The 16,067-nt window shown below is 40.8% G+C and overlaps 1 protein-coding gene across 1 annotated transcript in view; it reads right to left on the reverse strand.

Annotated features, from left to right (window-relative positions):
• The window catches only part of FREM1 (FRAS1 related extracellular matrix 1), a 275,149-nt gene that overhangs the window by 48,593 nt on the left and 210,489 nt on the right, over positions 1-16,067 (reverse strand). The window contains exons 29-32 of the mRNA XM_057313443.1: positions 14,368-14,512; positions 10,643-10,784; positions 7,578-7,773; positions 3,174-3,438 (exon numbers count right to left, since the gene is read on the reverse strand). Of these exons, the coding sequence (XP_057169426.1) occupies positions 3,174-3,438; positions 7,578-7,773; positions 10,643-10,784; positions 14,368-14,512 (748 nt within the window). The remainder of the gene's footprint in view (positions 1-3,173; positions 3,439-7,577; positions 7,774-10,642; positions 10,785-14,367; positions 14,513-16,067) is intronic.

The following is a 16,067-nucleotide window of genomic DNA, read 5'->3' on the forward strand; positions in this document are numbered from 1 at the left end:
AAGGAAAGCTTTTAATTAGAAAAGCTGAAAATGTTTACTACTAAAAACGTAATCACTATAAATACTGCAAAAATAAATACAAGAAAACGGTGTTTTTAATTCTAGCTAGGTATTGTATCAACCCACATCATTTTAATTCTAGCTGGGTATTTTACCAACCCACATCATTTTGCATCTTTGTATCATCAGTGGTGCAAATTATTCACTTTGGGAAATAGAGCCACAGCCTTTTTGCTAAAAGAAAATCCTGCCCAGGGGCCCGGTGTGCAAAACAAACTAAAAAACAATGAAAGAACCAAAACAAAGCTCTGTCAGTAAACTGGGGTGAGGGTCCCAGAGCCTCACCAATTCAATTCCTTCATGTTCTGTCTCCAGGAGGCCGCAAGAGGGCTTCTGTAAATCCTCAAAGCTCCTTAGAATATACTTGGAACAATGGACTGGACCAGACCAGTGATTGCTAGTCCTGACTGCATCAGAATCCCTGGGAGCGCTTTGAAAAATACAGATTTCTGGCCCAAGAGTCACCACCTTGGAGTGAGAGTCAAGAATGTATTTTCATCAAACTTCCCAGTAAATCTCTTGAAGATCTAAATATTTAAAAAATTCCTGGGGTGCCTGGGTGGCTCAGTCAATTAACCACCCGACTCTTGGTTTTGGCTCACATCACGATCTCAGGGTCACAGGGTCAAGCCCCGCACCCAGCTCCACACTGGGCGTGGAGTCTGCTTAAGATTCTCTCTCTCCTTCTGCCTCTGCCCCTCTCCCCTCTAAAAAAATAATAAATAAAAATTTATATTCCTAAGATAAATGATTTCTAAAATGTCATCTCGTATGACTTCCTACAGATGTGTATTAGGAAATTTTTAGAGTATCATCAATCTTCACATACAGAGATTTTGTATTTCATTCCCTGTTCGTCACCACCATCTGATTAATGTCTAAGCTTGATTTCTTAACATCTGTATGCATTCATTGACTGGCTTCTCCAGCAGGGTCACTGGTCAGTCATTAACGTCTTCCACAGACTCTCCAATGGGCACTGACTGGGGAAAGTGGGAATGGACAGGAGTAAACAGTTCCAGAAACGGGTGTAAAATTAAAAGTCCTGAATCTGATATACATTGATTAAGCCAAGAAGCACCCAACCTCCATAAGTAACCAGGGGAAAAAAGAACACTCATCGCTCTTCTTTGTAATTTCTTTCCTCCTTCAAGATTAATCTTGGTATTGTAAACACTGGCAGAAAAAGGGGGCCAAGGAAAAAATATAATAAATAACAATAAGAACAACAACAACAATAATAATAGCAATAAGCAGCTAAGATTTATTTCATTCTTCCTATGTGCCACATATTTTTATAAGTACTTTACATGCATAAACTCATTTACACCTCCCACCACCCCTGTGAAACAAGTAGTATGAGCATCATTTCTTTTCACAAAGAGGACACAAGAGCACAGGAGGAGGTGTGATTTGACTGCAGAGTGGTCAATAATAGGGATGATAACTGACCCCAAGCCTGTGTCTTAACGACTCGACTCTACCACTTCTGGAGCAAAAGAACCAGCGTGAAAAGGAATCTATACATCTGATGTTTTAGTTAATGCCTAGCAACACTCCAGCATTGAATTGTTATTTAGATATTGATCAACCAAATGATTATCTGCTTCTTAAGGACATTTTGTCAAGAGGAAAAAAAAAAAAAGAAAATATTAGTTCAAACTTCCCCCAATTCTTTAACAGTTGACTGTCCCAATCATCTTTCCAAATCATAATTCCAAAAAGGCAAGCAAAATCATCTTTACTGACATTTAAACAATGTTTATCATAGCAGACATATTGAATTTAGAGATATAAAATATATGATAGAGGAGACTGGTATTTGAACATGGGTGTAGCAGTGCACATAATAATTTATGGGAACCCAGTGAATAATATAGGAGTATGTTACATTTACATTAGTTTATAGTGATCTTTTGAAGGTTGTATTCCTTTTTTTTTTTTAAGATTTTATTTTTAGGTAATTTCTACACCCAATGTGGGGCTCAAGTTCACAACCCCAAGATAAAGAGTTGCACATTCTTCTGGCTGAGCCAGCCAGGCACCCTATTGGAAGTTGTATTCTGACAAGTTGAAAACTGGACTGGGGTCAGAAGCTCTTCAAGTATGGCCAATGAACCAGTGGTCTCAGGGCCTCCATGTTAATTGGTAAAACTCAGGATTGCATATGTACAGTGACTGCCCCAAAGTCTAGTCCAACCAAGATTTCTAGATTCTTTTTATTTTTTGACAAAGAGAGAGTGGGTGAGTGCAAGGGGGGGTGGGTAACAGGGAGGGGCAGAGGGAGAGAGAGAGAGAGGGAGAATCTTAAGCAGGCTCCATGCCCAGTGTGGAGCCCAGTGCGAAGCCGGGTCTCACGAACCTAAGATCATGACCTGAGCTGAAGTAAGAGTAGGGTGCTCAACCGATTGAGCCACCCAGGCGCCCCAAGATTTCTAGACTCTCATCCTAGCCTGGGGATCTGGGTTTCTATCAAGGGCCTTGAGATCAGCCAGCTCTGAGAACTGCTAAATGATAGCTCCTCTAGAGTTGGTCTTGCTTTATGTGACTGGAAATAGATTTCAACATTTTAAATGAGCGTGGACTTTCATTAATGTTGTATCTTCATCTTTTCGCCAGGTTGTTATTCATCCCGATGATTTATTTGATATAGAATTCTTAAACAGGTACACAGCCCCCAATTATAACATTGTTTCTACGGGGAAACTTGATGACAACATGATTCATGATACAGTTCCTGGAACACATCGTGTCAAAAGGCTGCATCTGCTTGTGCCAAATATTTACCAATAAATACCTTTCCTCAGATAGAGAAAGATACCCCCCAAAAGCAGAATATTGGTTTTCTATGCCTCTCCTCAGCTGGGACTCAAGGGTGTTTACGTTCCTCCCCCTAGAACAGCTGGCATTTAGATGGGCTTTATTTTTAAACAACAGGTTCTAATTTCTTGCTTTGCTGTTGTCCAATTAATTATACTTCCACCTTTCATACATCTAGGCAGTAGAAGACCATTGCTATATCAGAGTGGGAACAGAACTCATTTTCTACCACCGGTAGTCTATCTAAGCATTCATCCGGGGAAGGGGCTCTGAAAAGTTTCTTTGGGACTCACCTGAAGGTATCACTGGAGACAGCTGCCTTGCTCTTATGTACATAGCAGACTGTCTGTCCTGCTATGTCCATTTGGCTGAAACTTGTAATGGGGACTCCAGGATAGCGGACATACTCGACCTGGCCATACCGCGGAGGGGAGGTGATGACATAGAGCAGATCCTCGGGTTTGTCTGTTCCATCCACAGCAAGGAGAGTGGTGGTCGTCAAGAAACCTCGGTCACCTTTAGGCACCACAAGTGGTTTCCCAAAGATGACAATATCACCTGCATAGCAGAAGAGCTTGCGGTCAAGACCCATATTAAAAAAAATACACACACACACACACACACACACACACACAAGGTAACAGTAGAAACCAAAGGCCAAACTGCAGAAATCAAAAGTAATATGATATAAAAAGGTTGATATAATTATAGGATAATAAAGGAATTAGGTAAAAGACAAGAGCAGACATGACACAGCCAGTGAAACACAGACGGCCAACAAAGACACAAAAAGATGCTCAATCCCATTAATCATCGTGGAAACACAAATGGAGATCACAAGAACTTAGAACCATCTCGTAAAGCTTTGATTTGCAGAAGTTTAGAATTCTGATGACACCAAGTGTTGAGGGATGCAGAAGCTCACGTACACTTCTGGTAGGAATGTAAATGGGCACACGATTTGGCATTATGCTGTAAGGAGCAGAATATTCACATGCATCTTGAGCCAGCGTTTCCGCTCCAGCTGTGTGCTGGAGAGAAACATACGCTGGCCCCCAGGAGATGGGGACCAGAATGGCCACTGCAGCCCTGTCGTCAACAAAATTGCCAGAGACCACCCAAATACCTTTTCAAGAGGTAAATGTGTAAAGCAAACTGTGGTCTAATCGTAAAACTGAATTGTATACAGTAGCACAATGAATGAACCAGAACCACATAGGACAACACAGAGGTAGCTTATTCCCATTTGTTCCTTGCATGAGCAAGTCCCAGAAAACCATAAACAAAAGTAAGAATACGAACACAGAATTCAGGATGATGGTTCTCTCTGAAGGACGGGAAAAGCACATGCATAGATGCTTATTACTGAAAATATTCCAGTCCTTGAATTGTATGTTGTTTGCAAAGGTTTGTACTACGTATTTGGAAGAGAAGAAACGAAGGAGCGTATGAAATGCATAAATGAGCGAAGGAGAAGTGGGTCACATGTGGATGGATGGTGCAGTTTTACAAACTAAGGATTATAATCCAATTTTGTTCACCTCATTCATTTAAAAAAATGACCATAACTCCAATACTGAGCATCCACTTTGTGCCAGGCACAGGATTTAGGCTCTTTGTCACCTTCGCACTGTGAGGTAGGGTATTGTATATATTTCCCAGGTTACAAATGAGGAAACAAAGATACAGAAAAATGCTAACTAACTTGCTAATGATGATACGATGAATAAAAGGTGGAGCTAGGGACACCTGGGTGGCTCTGTCTGTCAAGCGTCTGCCTTTGGCTCAGGTCATAAAGTTGGAGTCCTGGGATCGAGCCCTGCATTGTGCTCCCTGCTCAGCAGGGAGTCTGCTTCTCCCTCACCCTCTGCCCCTTCCCCTACTTGTGCTCTCTCTCTCTCTGCCTCTCTCTCTGTCAAATAAGTAAATAAATAAATAAGTAAACATTCTTAAAAAAATTAAAAATGGAGCTAGAATTCGTACTCTAGCCATCTGACTCAAGAGCACAAACTCAAGCACTAGATTATTTTGTTGCTTTATAACAGAGCTCTTAAATATCAATACTAAAAGAATGAATATCCAAGAGGAAATATGTGTGAAGTAAATGCCAAGCCATTTCTAAATATAAAAATACAAATTGTCAATAAAATTTGAAAAGACATTCAGTCCCATGAGGAAACAAAAAAATAAAATATCAGGGAGGTACAACTAGACCAGTGGTTCTCAATGAGTGGCAACTTTGGCCCCCGGGGGACATCTGGCAATGTCTTTAGACATTTTGGGGGGGTTATAACTGGGGGTTTCTATAGTCTTCTAATAGGTAGAGGCCAGAGATGCGTCTAAACATCCTACAATGCATAAGAAAGTCCATTACAACAAAGAATTATCTATCCCAAAATGTCAACAGTGCTAAGACTGAGAAACTCCGTTTCAGATGATTAAATTGGTCATTTTGATAGATTATTGGTGCTTTTAACTCAAAATGCTGTCCAACTTAGGTGCAATGGAAAATCAAAGAGCATTCCAACTTTAAATCAAAACCTGAGCCCCAGATGGGGCTTGCCTCCTGGGAGTCCAGATGAATACATCAAGGGAGTGAGAAAAATGAACAAGGCCGGGGACACAAAAACCACCCACAGGATGTTTTGCCAGGAGCAGAAGACGGATCCAAGGGGAGGAAGAGCATCTGGGCTTTCCCTCGATGCAGTTTCTCAGCACTGTCACAGCAGAGTACCGTTCAAGGTCAAATGAGACGATGGCCCTTTAAGCTTCTCTCAAAGATCTCCACATCATTTTTGCCAGTGTGCACATCACAAGACACGGAACAATTGGATGTTATTTATAATCGCTCTCGAATGGAGATCTCTCAAACGCTCGATGCTAGGGTTATGGTTTAGTCTAATTAGTCAGTGTAGTTTTGTTCAGAGATGAATAATGACAGTTATCAAGTTATGTTACGACCTGAGAAAACTCACACTACGTTTTAAAAAAATATAACACCATATAAGTATAAAACGCACCACGATGTAAAAACAAGCAAAGGGAAGGAATTTGGAGCTTCTGAAAATGCTAGGTTAATGTATCTGTTGGATGTAAGTGTTCACAAATCCTTCCAGAAAAGGATCCCTCGTCAGTTGTGACAGAGACTGGCCAGGCACTCCCCAGCCTCATTTTCTTTTCTTCCTGGGCACACCACTAGACTTTCCACTGCCCAGCCTCCCTTACTGTGGCGTGTGACTACGACTCAGCCACTGGAAGGTGCAAAAGACAGGTGCGTGCAAGCCCAGGCCAGGCATCCTCTCATTTTCCTCCACGTTTCACTTTCACTTCCGGAGTGACTCCAAGGCCTTCAGAGATGAAGGATCCTCTAGAGGGAAAATAATCCCCAGATGGCTGTGTAGAGCAGACCTCTCTTCCACCCCAGTGAATGCACAGTGCTTAGCCAAGGGCAGTCTGTCCTAATACATTAGCTGTCTGCACGATATAGGACTTGCATTACATTTTGCTTGGACACATATTGATGGTGAACATAGTAGTTCTACTTTGGCGGAAAGAAAGAAATGCATACGGTAATATCTAGCTTCTCTGAGGGCCACTTATTGGCCATCTTCAAGGAACATATTCTACAACTGGGAAACAAGCAAACAAAAAACATTATTTTAGAACCCAAAATAAACATGTCAAAATCGATCAAGCTGACTGAAACTAAAAAGAGAAAGATCCAGGACAATTGTAATTCTATCACACACGTGATACAAGATTTGTACTGCCCTCTGAGCTTCCTGGCAGCCAGGCAAAAAGGGAAGCATTCTGTCAATGAAGAATGCACTGAAGATCCAAGAATATACTTGGTCCTAGGAATATAGAGATTCTGGGACAATACAGACCAATAAGAAATGAATGTACCTTCTTCACATAAACTCTAAGCAACATTATGGGGTAGTGACAGTTGGGTAACAAGGGCTTACACTTTGCCTTATTGAGATTCCTTCCTAGTATTTTTTTCACCCTCTTCCTTCTACCATTTATATGCTGCCGAGTCCTATTATACAAATGGGTCTACTTAATTCAAGAGCAGCTTAGTATCTCAACGTGTTCTCCCTTGTCCCTCAAAGAGTTGGTATTAGCACTTTCACAGTGAAAAGAGCAACAGTCTAAACTTTTCAATAACAAAGTCCCTTGTTATGATTTTTAAATTTTAAAATATATTTTTATTTCTTTTTATTATATTGGAAATGTTTTTCCCCTGAAACTTCGTTTTCAGGTAACAACTCTCTTCCTGAAGATAAAATTGGAGTTATCACATTGGTTTGGTAAAATGTTACTTATAGCAGAAAACCCTGACTCTTAAAGCAGCCTGTGCCGCCATGTTGTGGGCAAGGCTGGATTTCCAATAGGCTTTCTGAAATTCTAAAAACAACAAATAGATGGGCTACTCTCATGAACCAGGCAGAGCAGGTGAGGAGTCAGGGAAGCAAATCATAAATGATGGAATTTCAGGTACAAAGGGTGGAAGAAAGAAAGTCAAAAAGAGAGGGAGGTGGGGGGGGGGGGACAGAAGGAAGGAAGGAAGGGAAGGAAGGGAGGGGAGGGGAGGGCAGGGAGGGGGAGTTAGTTGAAAATCTTTGAGTGCTTATAACAGCTCACTTCTGGTTATAAAACTTGATCCCAATAAACCTTGAGAGAGATGCTTTTACCTTTTCCCATATCCTTGATGGTGATATGACAGTCAAATGCCGGTGATCTGTTGTCGCCATCCCAGAGGTAGAAGGTAAAGCTGTCTCGGTCCTGGGAATCCATCGCCCCGGTGTGTGTGTATCTCAGCAAGTTTAGATCCACTTCCTCCTGAGTGCATTTCATGCCAGGGTAGAGAGGGACCCAGTCCCTCCCTATCTGAAAGGTGCCAGCGTTAGTCAGCTGTCCATGTTTTTTTTTCTTTCCAAGCTATGTTAGTGGACATTTGCCATACCCGCTGTAAACCTCCAATAGAAATGATATTTCAGGGAAATTCCAGATGCAATTTTTTTTGCCATTTTACCTTATTTTTTTCCTTTCAAAGAAATACATTAAAATAAATTAAGACCTTGGGAAAAAAACTACCTTCAACCAAGAGATTTTTGACAGTCGTGTGGCAATTCAACAGCCGTGCTACTTCCAAGGCATTTATCATGAGCAATCATAGCTGATTAAATATTCCAATTAATGAGAGCAGGTGGGTAATCGAGCTCCTGAAATTGATTCTTTAAAAATTAAGTATGTTTCATTTGAGGGTTCCTTTTTTTTTTTTTCCAGTTCCTATCATTACACAGTTAATCAAACCTATTTTTTCAAACTGGTTTATCACCGGACTTATCTGAAATAGATAAAACAAAACAGAATGGATGTATTTACTCCCAGTACCTGTTCCAGCCTTACTTAAGCCCAAAGAAAATTATCAAGATCCCGATCATTCCCTCTGTTTATACCTTGAGTCAGCAAGATATATATATCTTGATATATAACTGCAAATATCATATATTATTTTTTTATCAGAATCTTCTAAAAACAAGCTAACATCAGTCAAGCATATATTCTGTACCGAACTCAGTGCAGAAATTGTGGTCTTCTCAATTGAAAGAGGTTCTTATGCTAGGGGGAACTGACAACTGAGAGTATTAGAAACATAATAATAAAAAATCTGTACCTGATTTACAATAATTTTCTTGTTATTCTCTGAAGATACATAACTTTCCCTAAGAAGAGCTCATGAAAGTCACTTGACATAATTCAAGAAAAATGTTAACTTTCAAATTTACTGTATAATATTATCTTCTACTTTTCCTTGTCTGTTTTGAGACTAAAATAGAAATTTAAATTCTTGGTGTGTTTTTTTTTCCTTTGACACATTATTCCACAAACTCCAGTTCCTGTCAAAAATGCTTCACCCTCCCCTCCCCTCATTGTGTTACCACTTCTCTCTGTGGCCTATTTGATAAAGTTTCCTCCTCTTTAAAATTTCTGCTCATCTGATGTTTGTACACATGTTCAGCCCCAGTGCTCACTGGGTGAAAGTTAGTTATGTTGTAATATTTAAGGTCATTATGTGTTTCCATCCTAACATCTATTTGCAGATTTAGTTTTTAAAGCAGTCTCTTTCGGGTTTTAAACTGGACAGCCTGCAATTCTAGTTAATTTTTTTTCTTTTGTAACCTTTCTGAGTAAGTAAATCATCTCCACGCAATTCCCCACATGCATTCCCAAATGCCAGCTCTTACTTGACGGAATCATTTGTGAGCCCCCAGAGAGGAAGAAAATGAGAACTAGACTCAAGGGGGGGCAACCTAAGGCAAGTCAACAAGAACACAAGAGCCCTTGAGAAAGTCCAGGAGTCCTAAGGTCCCAGTGCCTGGTCTTGGAGAGACATGGCAAAGCCCAAGGGAGCTGGGAGAGAACTATGTGGTACCACACCAGCAACCTGAACCCAGCTGGATTTTCACATACCCCAGACACTTCGCTTCCCATGCTACCCAAATGTGTCAGCTCTCACTGCATTTCTGCTTCATTACTCTTTGAAATGAAATAGGGACACAGCTGTACCTTAATTTAAACCAGTGATTGCTCTTCACTCTGATTCTCTATGGTGCCTACGATCTAAGATAATCGAGCTGTTCCGCGCAGAATGCATCCTCGCTGTTCTTTCTAGGACTGTGTCGACACAGCAGTTAAAGTTCAGCATTCGGTCAAATAATCACATTGGGGATGGCTGGTGGTGGTTTGTTGCTAGCCTTCATCCATCATCCAAGCAAACATTTTGATGGATTACTCGTGGGACCTTTTCAAGTGACTGATCTCTTATGTGTGTTGGGTTACTCCTCGGGCATCAGGCACACAGTCTGAATGAGACTGGTGAGCACCATTTGTTAAAAGGCTGTCTTTCCTCCACTGTACTGCCTCTGCTCCTTTGCCAAAGATCAGTTGACTCTATTTTTGTGAGGGTCTACTTCTGGGCTATCTATTCTGTTCCACTGATCTATTCATCCGTCCTTTCATCAAACCCACACTACCTGATTTAATGCAGCTTTATAGTGAGTCCTAAAGCCAGGTAGTCCTATTCCTTTAACTCTGTTCTTCTTTTTGTTCACTATTTTGTGCACTTTGCCTCTCCATACAAACTTCAGAATCAGGTTGTTAATAGCCACCACAAGCGCTCTACAAAGTCTATTTAAAAATTTTAGGGGTGCCTGGGTGGTGCAGTTGTTAAGCATCTGCCTTTGGCTCAGGGCATGATCCCAGCGTTCTGGGATCGATCCCTGCATCAGGCTCCTCTGCTGGGAGCCTGCTTCTTCCTCTCCCTCTCCCCCTGCTTGTGTTCCCTCTCTTGCTGGCTGTCTCTCTCTGTCAAATAAATAAATAAAATCTTTAAAAAAAAATAAAAATAAAAATTTTGTTAAATCTGGGGTAATTAAGATATCTCAAAGGATGCCTGGTTCGCAGCAGCAATTAGACAACTTGCTTTATCCCAGTCACCCCCTCTCCCAAAATTTAGATATGATCCCAGGGGAGAGGGAACAATGAAGAACTTTAATATTGATTGAATTTATCCCGAGTTGAGTAAGAAAATTTAGCATGGTGTGAGTTTACCCCAAACTAAGAGAATCAAATTTTCTACCTCTGGGCAAAATGTGGCTATTAGAGAATAAATTCAGTTATAGAAATCTGTGTACTAAGAAAATTTATACCTGCTACATTAGTTTTGAAAAATAAAAGTAAAACAGACACTAACCTTAAGTTGAAGCTGCCCATTTTGGGGAAGTCTTTCAAACAAATAGTAAATCTTCTCCCTGGGTGAGTCTTCATCTATGGCTGAAAGAATGGCACTAGAAATAATACGAGTTTCACCCATTTTCATTGTAATTTCAGCCTTCCTGTAAAGAGGAAGATGTCTAGGTTGATAGGAAACATGGAAGGCACTGCTTTCACAGGGGTCATTCACAATGACTATTACAGTTCCCAATCTTCAACAATTCGGGAATGCTATTCCCTATCCAAAGTACTGCAAATGGTGAGTCAGACTCATGAAACAAGCTCTCATTTCACTTTACACATGAAAGTCCTAGAAGACAATTAGTCGGCAAAAATGAAGATGGTGTGAAGTAATTAAATACTGATTGTTTCCGTGCATTGAACTCACCATTTTATGTTGTAATTTATTTTATAGAATGATTTTATTTCCATATTTCACTTGCTACAACAACAGTCCCGTGACATAAGTAAGCAAGGTATTATCATCCAAATTTTACAGATAAAAACTTACTTAAAGAGATCAAATGGCTTAGCCACCGGGGTTCTGGTACCCTTTATGAAATACCATTATGAGTTTGGTGATTCTCAGGCAATCCATGGCCCTCTACATTACCCTCCCTTTCCCTGGTAACGTTCCGGGTAGCAAGCATTCTCTTCACAGTGATTGATTTTTTCCAAGTGCTACAGCTGCCAGGTTAGCCCCTGGCATCCTGAAGACGGGGCTGGGGTGGGCAGCTGCTGCTTCTACCATAAAAACTGCTACTGTGGCTTTGCACGTCCCCTCTCATGCTATTCCTCTCCCAGCCGATATAGCCATTTACCCTGGTCTCACCAAAGTGAGGAGGGATTTCTTTCCACCCGTGTTTCTAGCTTTTGGTTTGGTCACCACACATGGCCAAACGCTGTCCAACTTGACAGCTTGGTTTCTGATAAAAAATGGTGAAGTTTCCTCAGGATGCAGATAAAGGACATTTCAGTGGCATCACCTGGCATTCCAATAGCCTTCCATGCTCCTGCTGACAAGCCAGAGCCCCGACGCCTCAATTCTAACCTCTTTTACTTGGTGACTTTCTTGTCTCTCCAGGACAGACATCCTCCCTCGCAGTAGGAGGTGATTTTGGCCCACCTCTTTCCTAGAGAGTATGAATCCCGTTACTCTAGAAGGCTAACGACTCAGTTGACTGGTTGATTCTGGAGATGAGTGGTGCCATTAATAGAAATAGATTAATCAAAACAGGAAGGAAGCCAATGTGATGAAGAAGATAAGGAGTTTGGTAGGAAGAAAAGTGTCAGAATTCAATATCAGAGAGGCCAAAGGGGAAAAAAGTATGTCTTAGTCTGAGTTACCCTGAAAGGGACCATGGGACAAGGACTGTGGTGCAGGTAATTTATTTGGGAAATGATCCCAGGAAGTAAGAGAGAGAAGTGAGGAGCGAGACAGGGCGGAAGGAATAATGCCCCAAAGGTGCTTTTACCAGCTCAGTGCTGCTGGGGATCCTTTGAAGAATCATATAGAATACTCTTCAAATTGTGCTTCTGAAGGATGGGATGTGGGACATTTATTTACGCACTAGCTCCCTAGGTTGAGAGCTACCATCAGAGTGTTTTCTGCTGTGTCTGCCACAGTCCAAATGAGCCCACGCTATTTCGCAGAAAGCCCTGAGCCACACGGCAAGCGGAGCGACGCACCGAGGCACTGGTAATGCGACCCTGTCCGTGAGCCTGGCGTGTTCCACCACAAGAGTAATTACAGTCACGGGGGGACTGAGGGAGCATCACTCAGAGAACCGAAAGTATCTACTGCAGCATCTAAAAGGAATTCCAAAGAAATGGTGTCAAATGCTGTAACAAGGTCCAGCAAGGGAAGACGAGCCACTCAATTCGGTCAGAAGGCCAAGGGCAACTTCTAAGGGAGTAGCTTTAACAAAGTGGGGGAGGTTGGGCCGAAATGGACAAAGCGCAAGCTATTCCTCCAAAGAGTTTGGCACTGAAATAAATGAGGAACTGGGTCATCTTTGTGGTTTTAGGATGAGAATAGCTGCTAGTAACAATCGTAACTAGCACATAGGAGCACTTGCTGGGGACTAGCCAGTCTTTCATGCACTCTCACGTATTTTAATCCATTCAGTCCTCACGACCACCCTATGAAGAGGATACTATTACTATCCCCACTTTCAAAGAGGTTGACAAAGAGGTAGAGAGAGGTGAGGTGACATGTTCAAGGCCACACAACTGGTTAGTGGCTGAACCAAGGCAATCTGGTTCCAAAATCTGCCCTCTTCACCACAAACTATATCCCTGTGTCTTGTTAGCAGAAGGAAGGAGAAGGGAGAGACTGGAGATGCAAGAAAAGAAAATCATGGAGCACATTCTGGGAGAGACAAGAGGTGATCGACCCGAGGACACACACAGAAAGGAAAGTAGAGGGAATATAACTTCTGCTCCAAAGAAGAGAGAGGGAAAAAAAAAGAAAAAGAAAAAGGACGGATCTGGAAGCAGAGCTGAAGGGGATTTGGTGATTCTGCTGATGAAACTATGATGAAATAGCAAGAAGGCAGCAAGAAACAGGAAATCAGAGTTGAGTGACTGCCCCATTATTTGACCTGTCTGGTCTCAGTTTTTTCAGCAAGGATAATAATACTTACTTCCCATAATTGTGGAGACGATTTAAGGAAATGTCTGTTTTAAAAGATCCAATACTGTGTCTGTCACAGAGTAAGCACTTAAAAAACACCCGTTTGCACCTCCCTCCTTTCCTCTTAGATACAGTGAGGTCATCGGAAAGAGGTTTCCTAATACCAGGATACCCTTCCTATTTTCATTTTTATAAGTCAAGGTCATTCCAGTCCAACCGCCCAGCTAGATCATAGAAAACAGAAAGTTCTGCTGTGGACTTTTAGTGGAACTGATATCTGAGGTGTAATCCTCCAAAAAACTATCATCAGAAGAAGCAGACACTTCTCTGTGCCCAGCACCAGACAGCTGGGCCTCCTCAAGCTTTACCCTCGTACAGTTGTGTATGGTGGCCAGTACTAAGAGAAGGGGCTGGAGTAACAGAAATGTAACTGATAAAGACTCTGTACCCTATGATCAAACTGATCAACTACAAAGGGAGATACCAAGATGGTCTGCAATTAATATCAGCTCAGAATTTTTAAACAACCGTTTAAGTGATCATTTTGATATCAGGTGGCAAGGGAGTATTGAACCCGATGGAACACAGAGGACTGGTGGATCATGAAATACCCAGATGATGAAAGCAATGGCATTTATACATTTTCCTTAGTCACTCTTAGTTAAAAGTTTGGTCAAATCAACAGGGAGGACTTTCTGCTGTTAATATGATCACTTTGGTTAAGTCTATACATCTGTTGCACTCTCACATGTGTATACTGTGTTTAAATACCCAGTACACTGTTCATTCCATACGGTAGGTTCAGACATTCTTAAGTATTTACAACTACCTAGAACTTTCAGAGGAAAACCAAATAATTAAAGGGTGAATTTAAGAACTGTAAGGGAGATGTTACAATAACATTTGCACTAAAAGTTCTAGGTGCCTGAGTAGGTGGGACAAGTTGTGATAAACAGGGGCTGTCAAGGACTTGTTTCTCCCTTGGAAGACACACATGACATTTGTACCTAGTCTTCCAGACCTCAGAACTTTCTCGAATATCTGAAAGGGTCTCCTTTCAGGTAGCTTACTTGCTCAGCATTGGTTTCTCATCATTAACTGGGATGATCTCCACTGAAATGGTTTTTAATATCTTATGTTTCCCATCCGACAACTGGATTGTGAAGTCATCAGCAAGGCTCTCTGAGTCATCATGCACATACATCAACTTCATTCCTGGAAGAAGGGGGAGAAAAAAGAGAGAGAAAATAAATCTTTCTTATGATTAAGCCATTTCAAAACACACATGATCTTTTTAAATTTCCAAGGTACTGGTATCAGCAAGAGTTCATTCATCAGTGCAATAGGGTAAATTTAAACTGTTTTATGAAGTAAGACTGCCCTTTTAATTTGTTAAAAATTCATATTTAAATATTTAAGTATTTGATAAGGATCTTATTTAGAAATCAGTGAGAAAAGCATATGTTATTTTATAAACTGTATGAGAACACTGGTTCATTACTTGGGGAAAATTATAGTTAGATACCTACCTCAAGCCAATAACCAAAATAAATTCTAGATGAAGCAAAACTTAAATATAAAACTGATTTTTAAAAAACTACATAGCATTAATATGAAAATGCAAGAGACCCAGAATAGCCAAAACAATCTTGAAAAAGAACAAAGTTGGAGACTCACATTTCCCATTTTCAAAACTTACTATAAAACTATAGTAATCAAGACAGTGTGGAACTGGCATAGAATAGACATATAGATTAATCTAACAGAAAAGAGTCTAGAAAGGAACCCATACATTTACAAGCAACTGATTCTCCTCAAGAGCACAAAAACTGTTCAATGGGAAAAGAGTGGTCTTTTCAATAAATAGTGCTGGGACAACCCAAAAGCCACAGTAGAATGAAGTGGATCCCTACCTCACACTATATACAAAAATTAACTCAAAATGGATAATAGACCTAAATGTGAGAGCTAACCTAGTAAAACTGTTAGAAGAAAACATGAGTAAATTTTTTTTTTAAAGATTTTATTTATTTATTTGACAGAGATAGAGACAGCCAGCGAGAGAGGGAACACAAGCAGGGGGAGTGGGAGAGGAAGAGCAGGCTCCCAGCAGAGGAGCCTGATGTGGGGCTCGATCCCATAACGCCGGGATCATGCCCTGAGCCGAAGGCAGGCGCTTAACCGCTGTGCCACCCAGGCGCCCCGAAAACATGAGTAAATTTTTATGACTTTGAGTTAGGCAACAGTTTCTAGATAAGATACCGAAAGCACAAGTGACCACAACAAAACAAAACAAAATAAGGCAGATAATTTAGATCTCATCAAAATTAAAAATTTGGGGCTGCAAATGATACTAGCAAGGAAGTAAAAGAACAGCTCACAGAACTGGAGAAAATATTTACAAATCAGATACTTGATAAGGGAGGGTCTAGTATTCCAAATATATTAAGAACTCTCATAGCTCAATAATAAATGACAACCTAATTACAAAATTGGCAAAAGGTCTGAGTAGACATTTTTCCAAATAAGATGTAAGAACATAGACAAATAGCCAATGAACTCATGAAAAGATACTCAACACTGTTAGCTATTAGGGAAATGAAATCAAAATCAAAATGAGATACTAGCTCTCACCCACTAGGATGGCTATCGTAAAAAGATAGACAGTAACAAACTTTGGTGAGGATGCAGAGAAATTGGAACTCTCATACATTACTGGTAGGAACGTAAACTGATGTCTCTACTTTGGAAAACAGTTTGGCAGTTCCTC

Source organism: Ursus arctos, unplaced genomic scaffold, assembly GCF_023065955.2.
Source record: "Ursus arctos isolate Adak ecotype North America unplaced genomic scaffold, UrsArc2.0 scaffold_18, whole genome shotgun sequence".
In the NCBI taxonomy this organism is placed as follows: Eukaryota; Metazoa; Chordata; class Mammalia; order Carnivora; family Ursidae; genus Ursus; species Ursus arctos.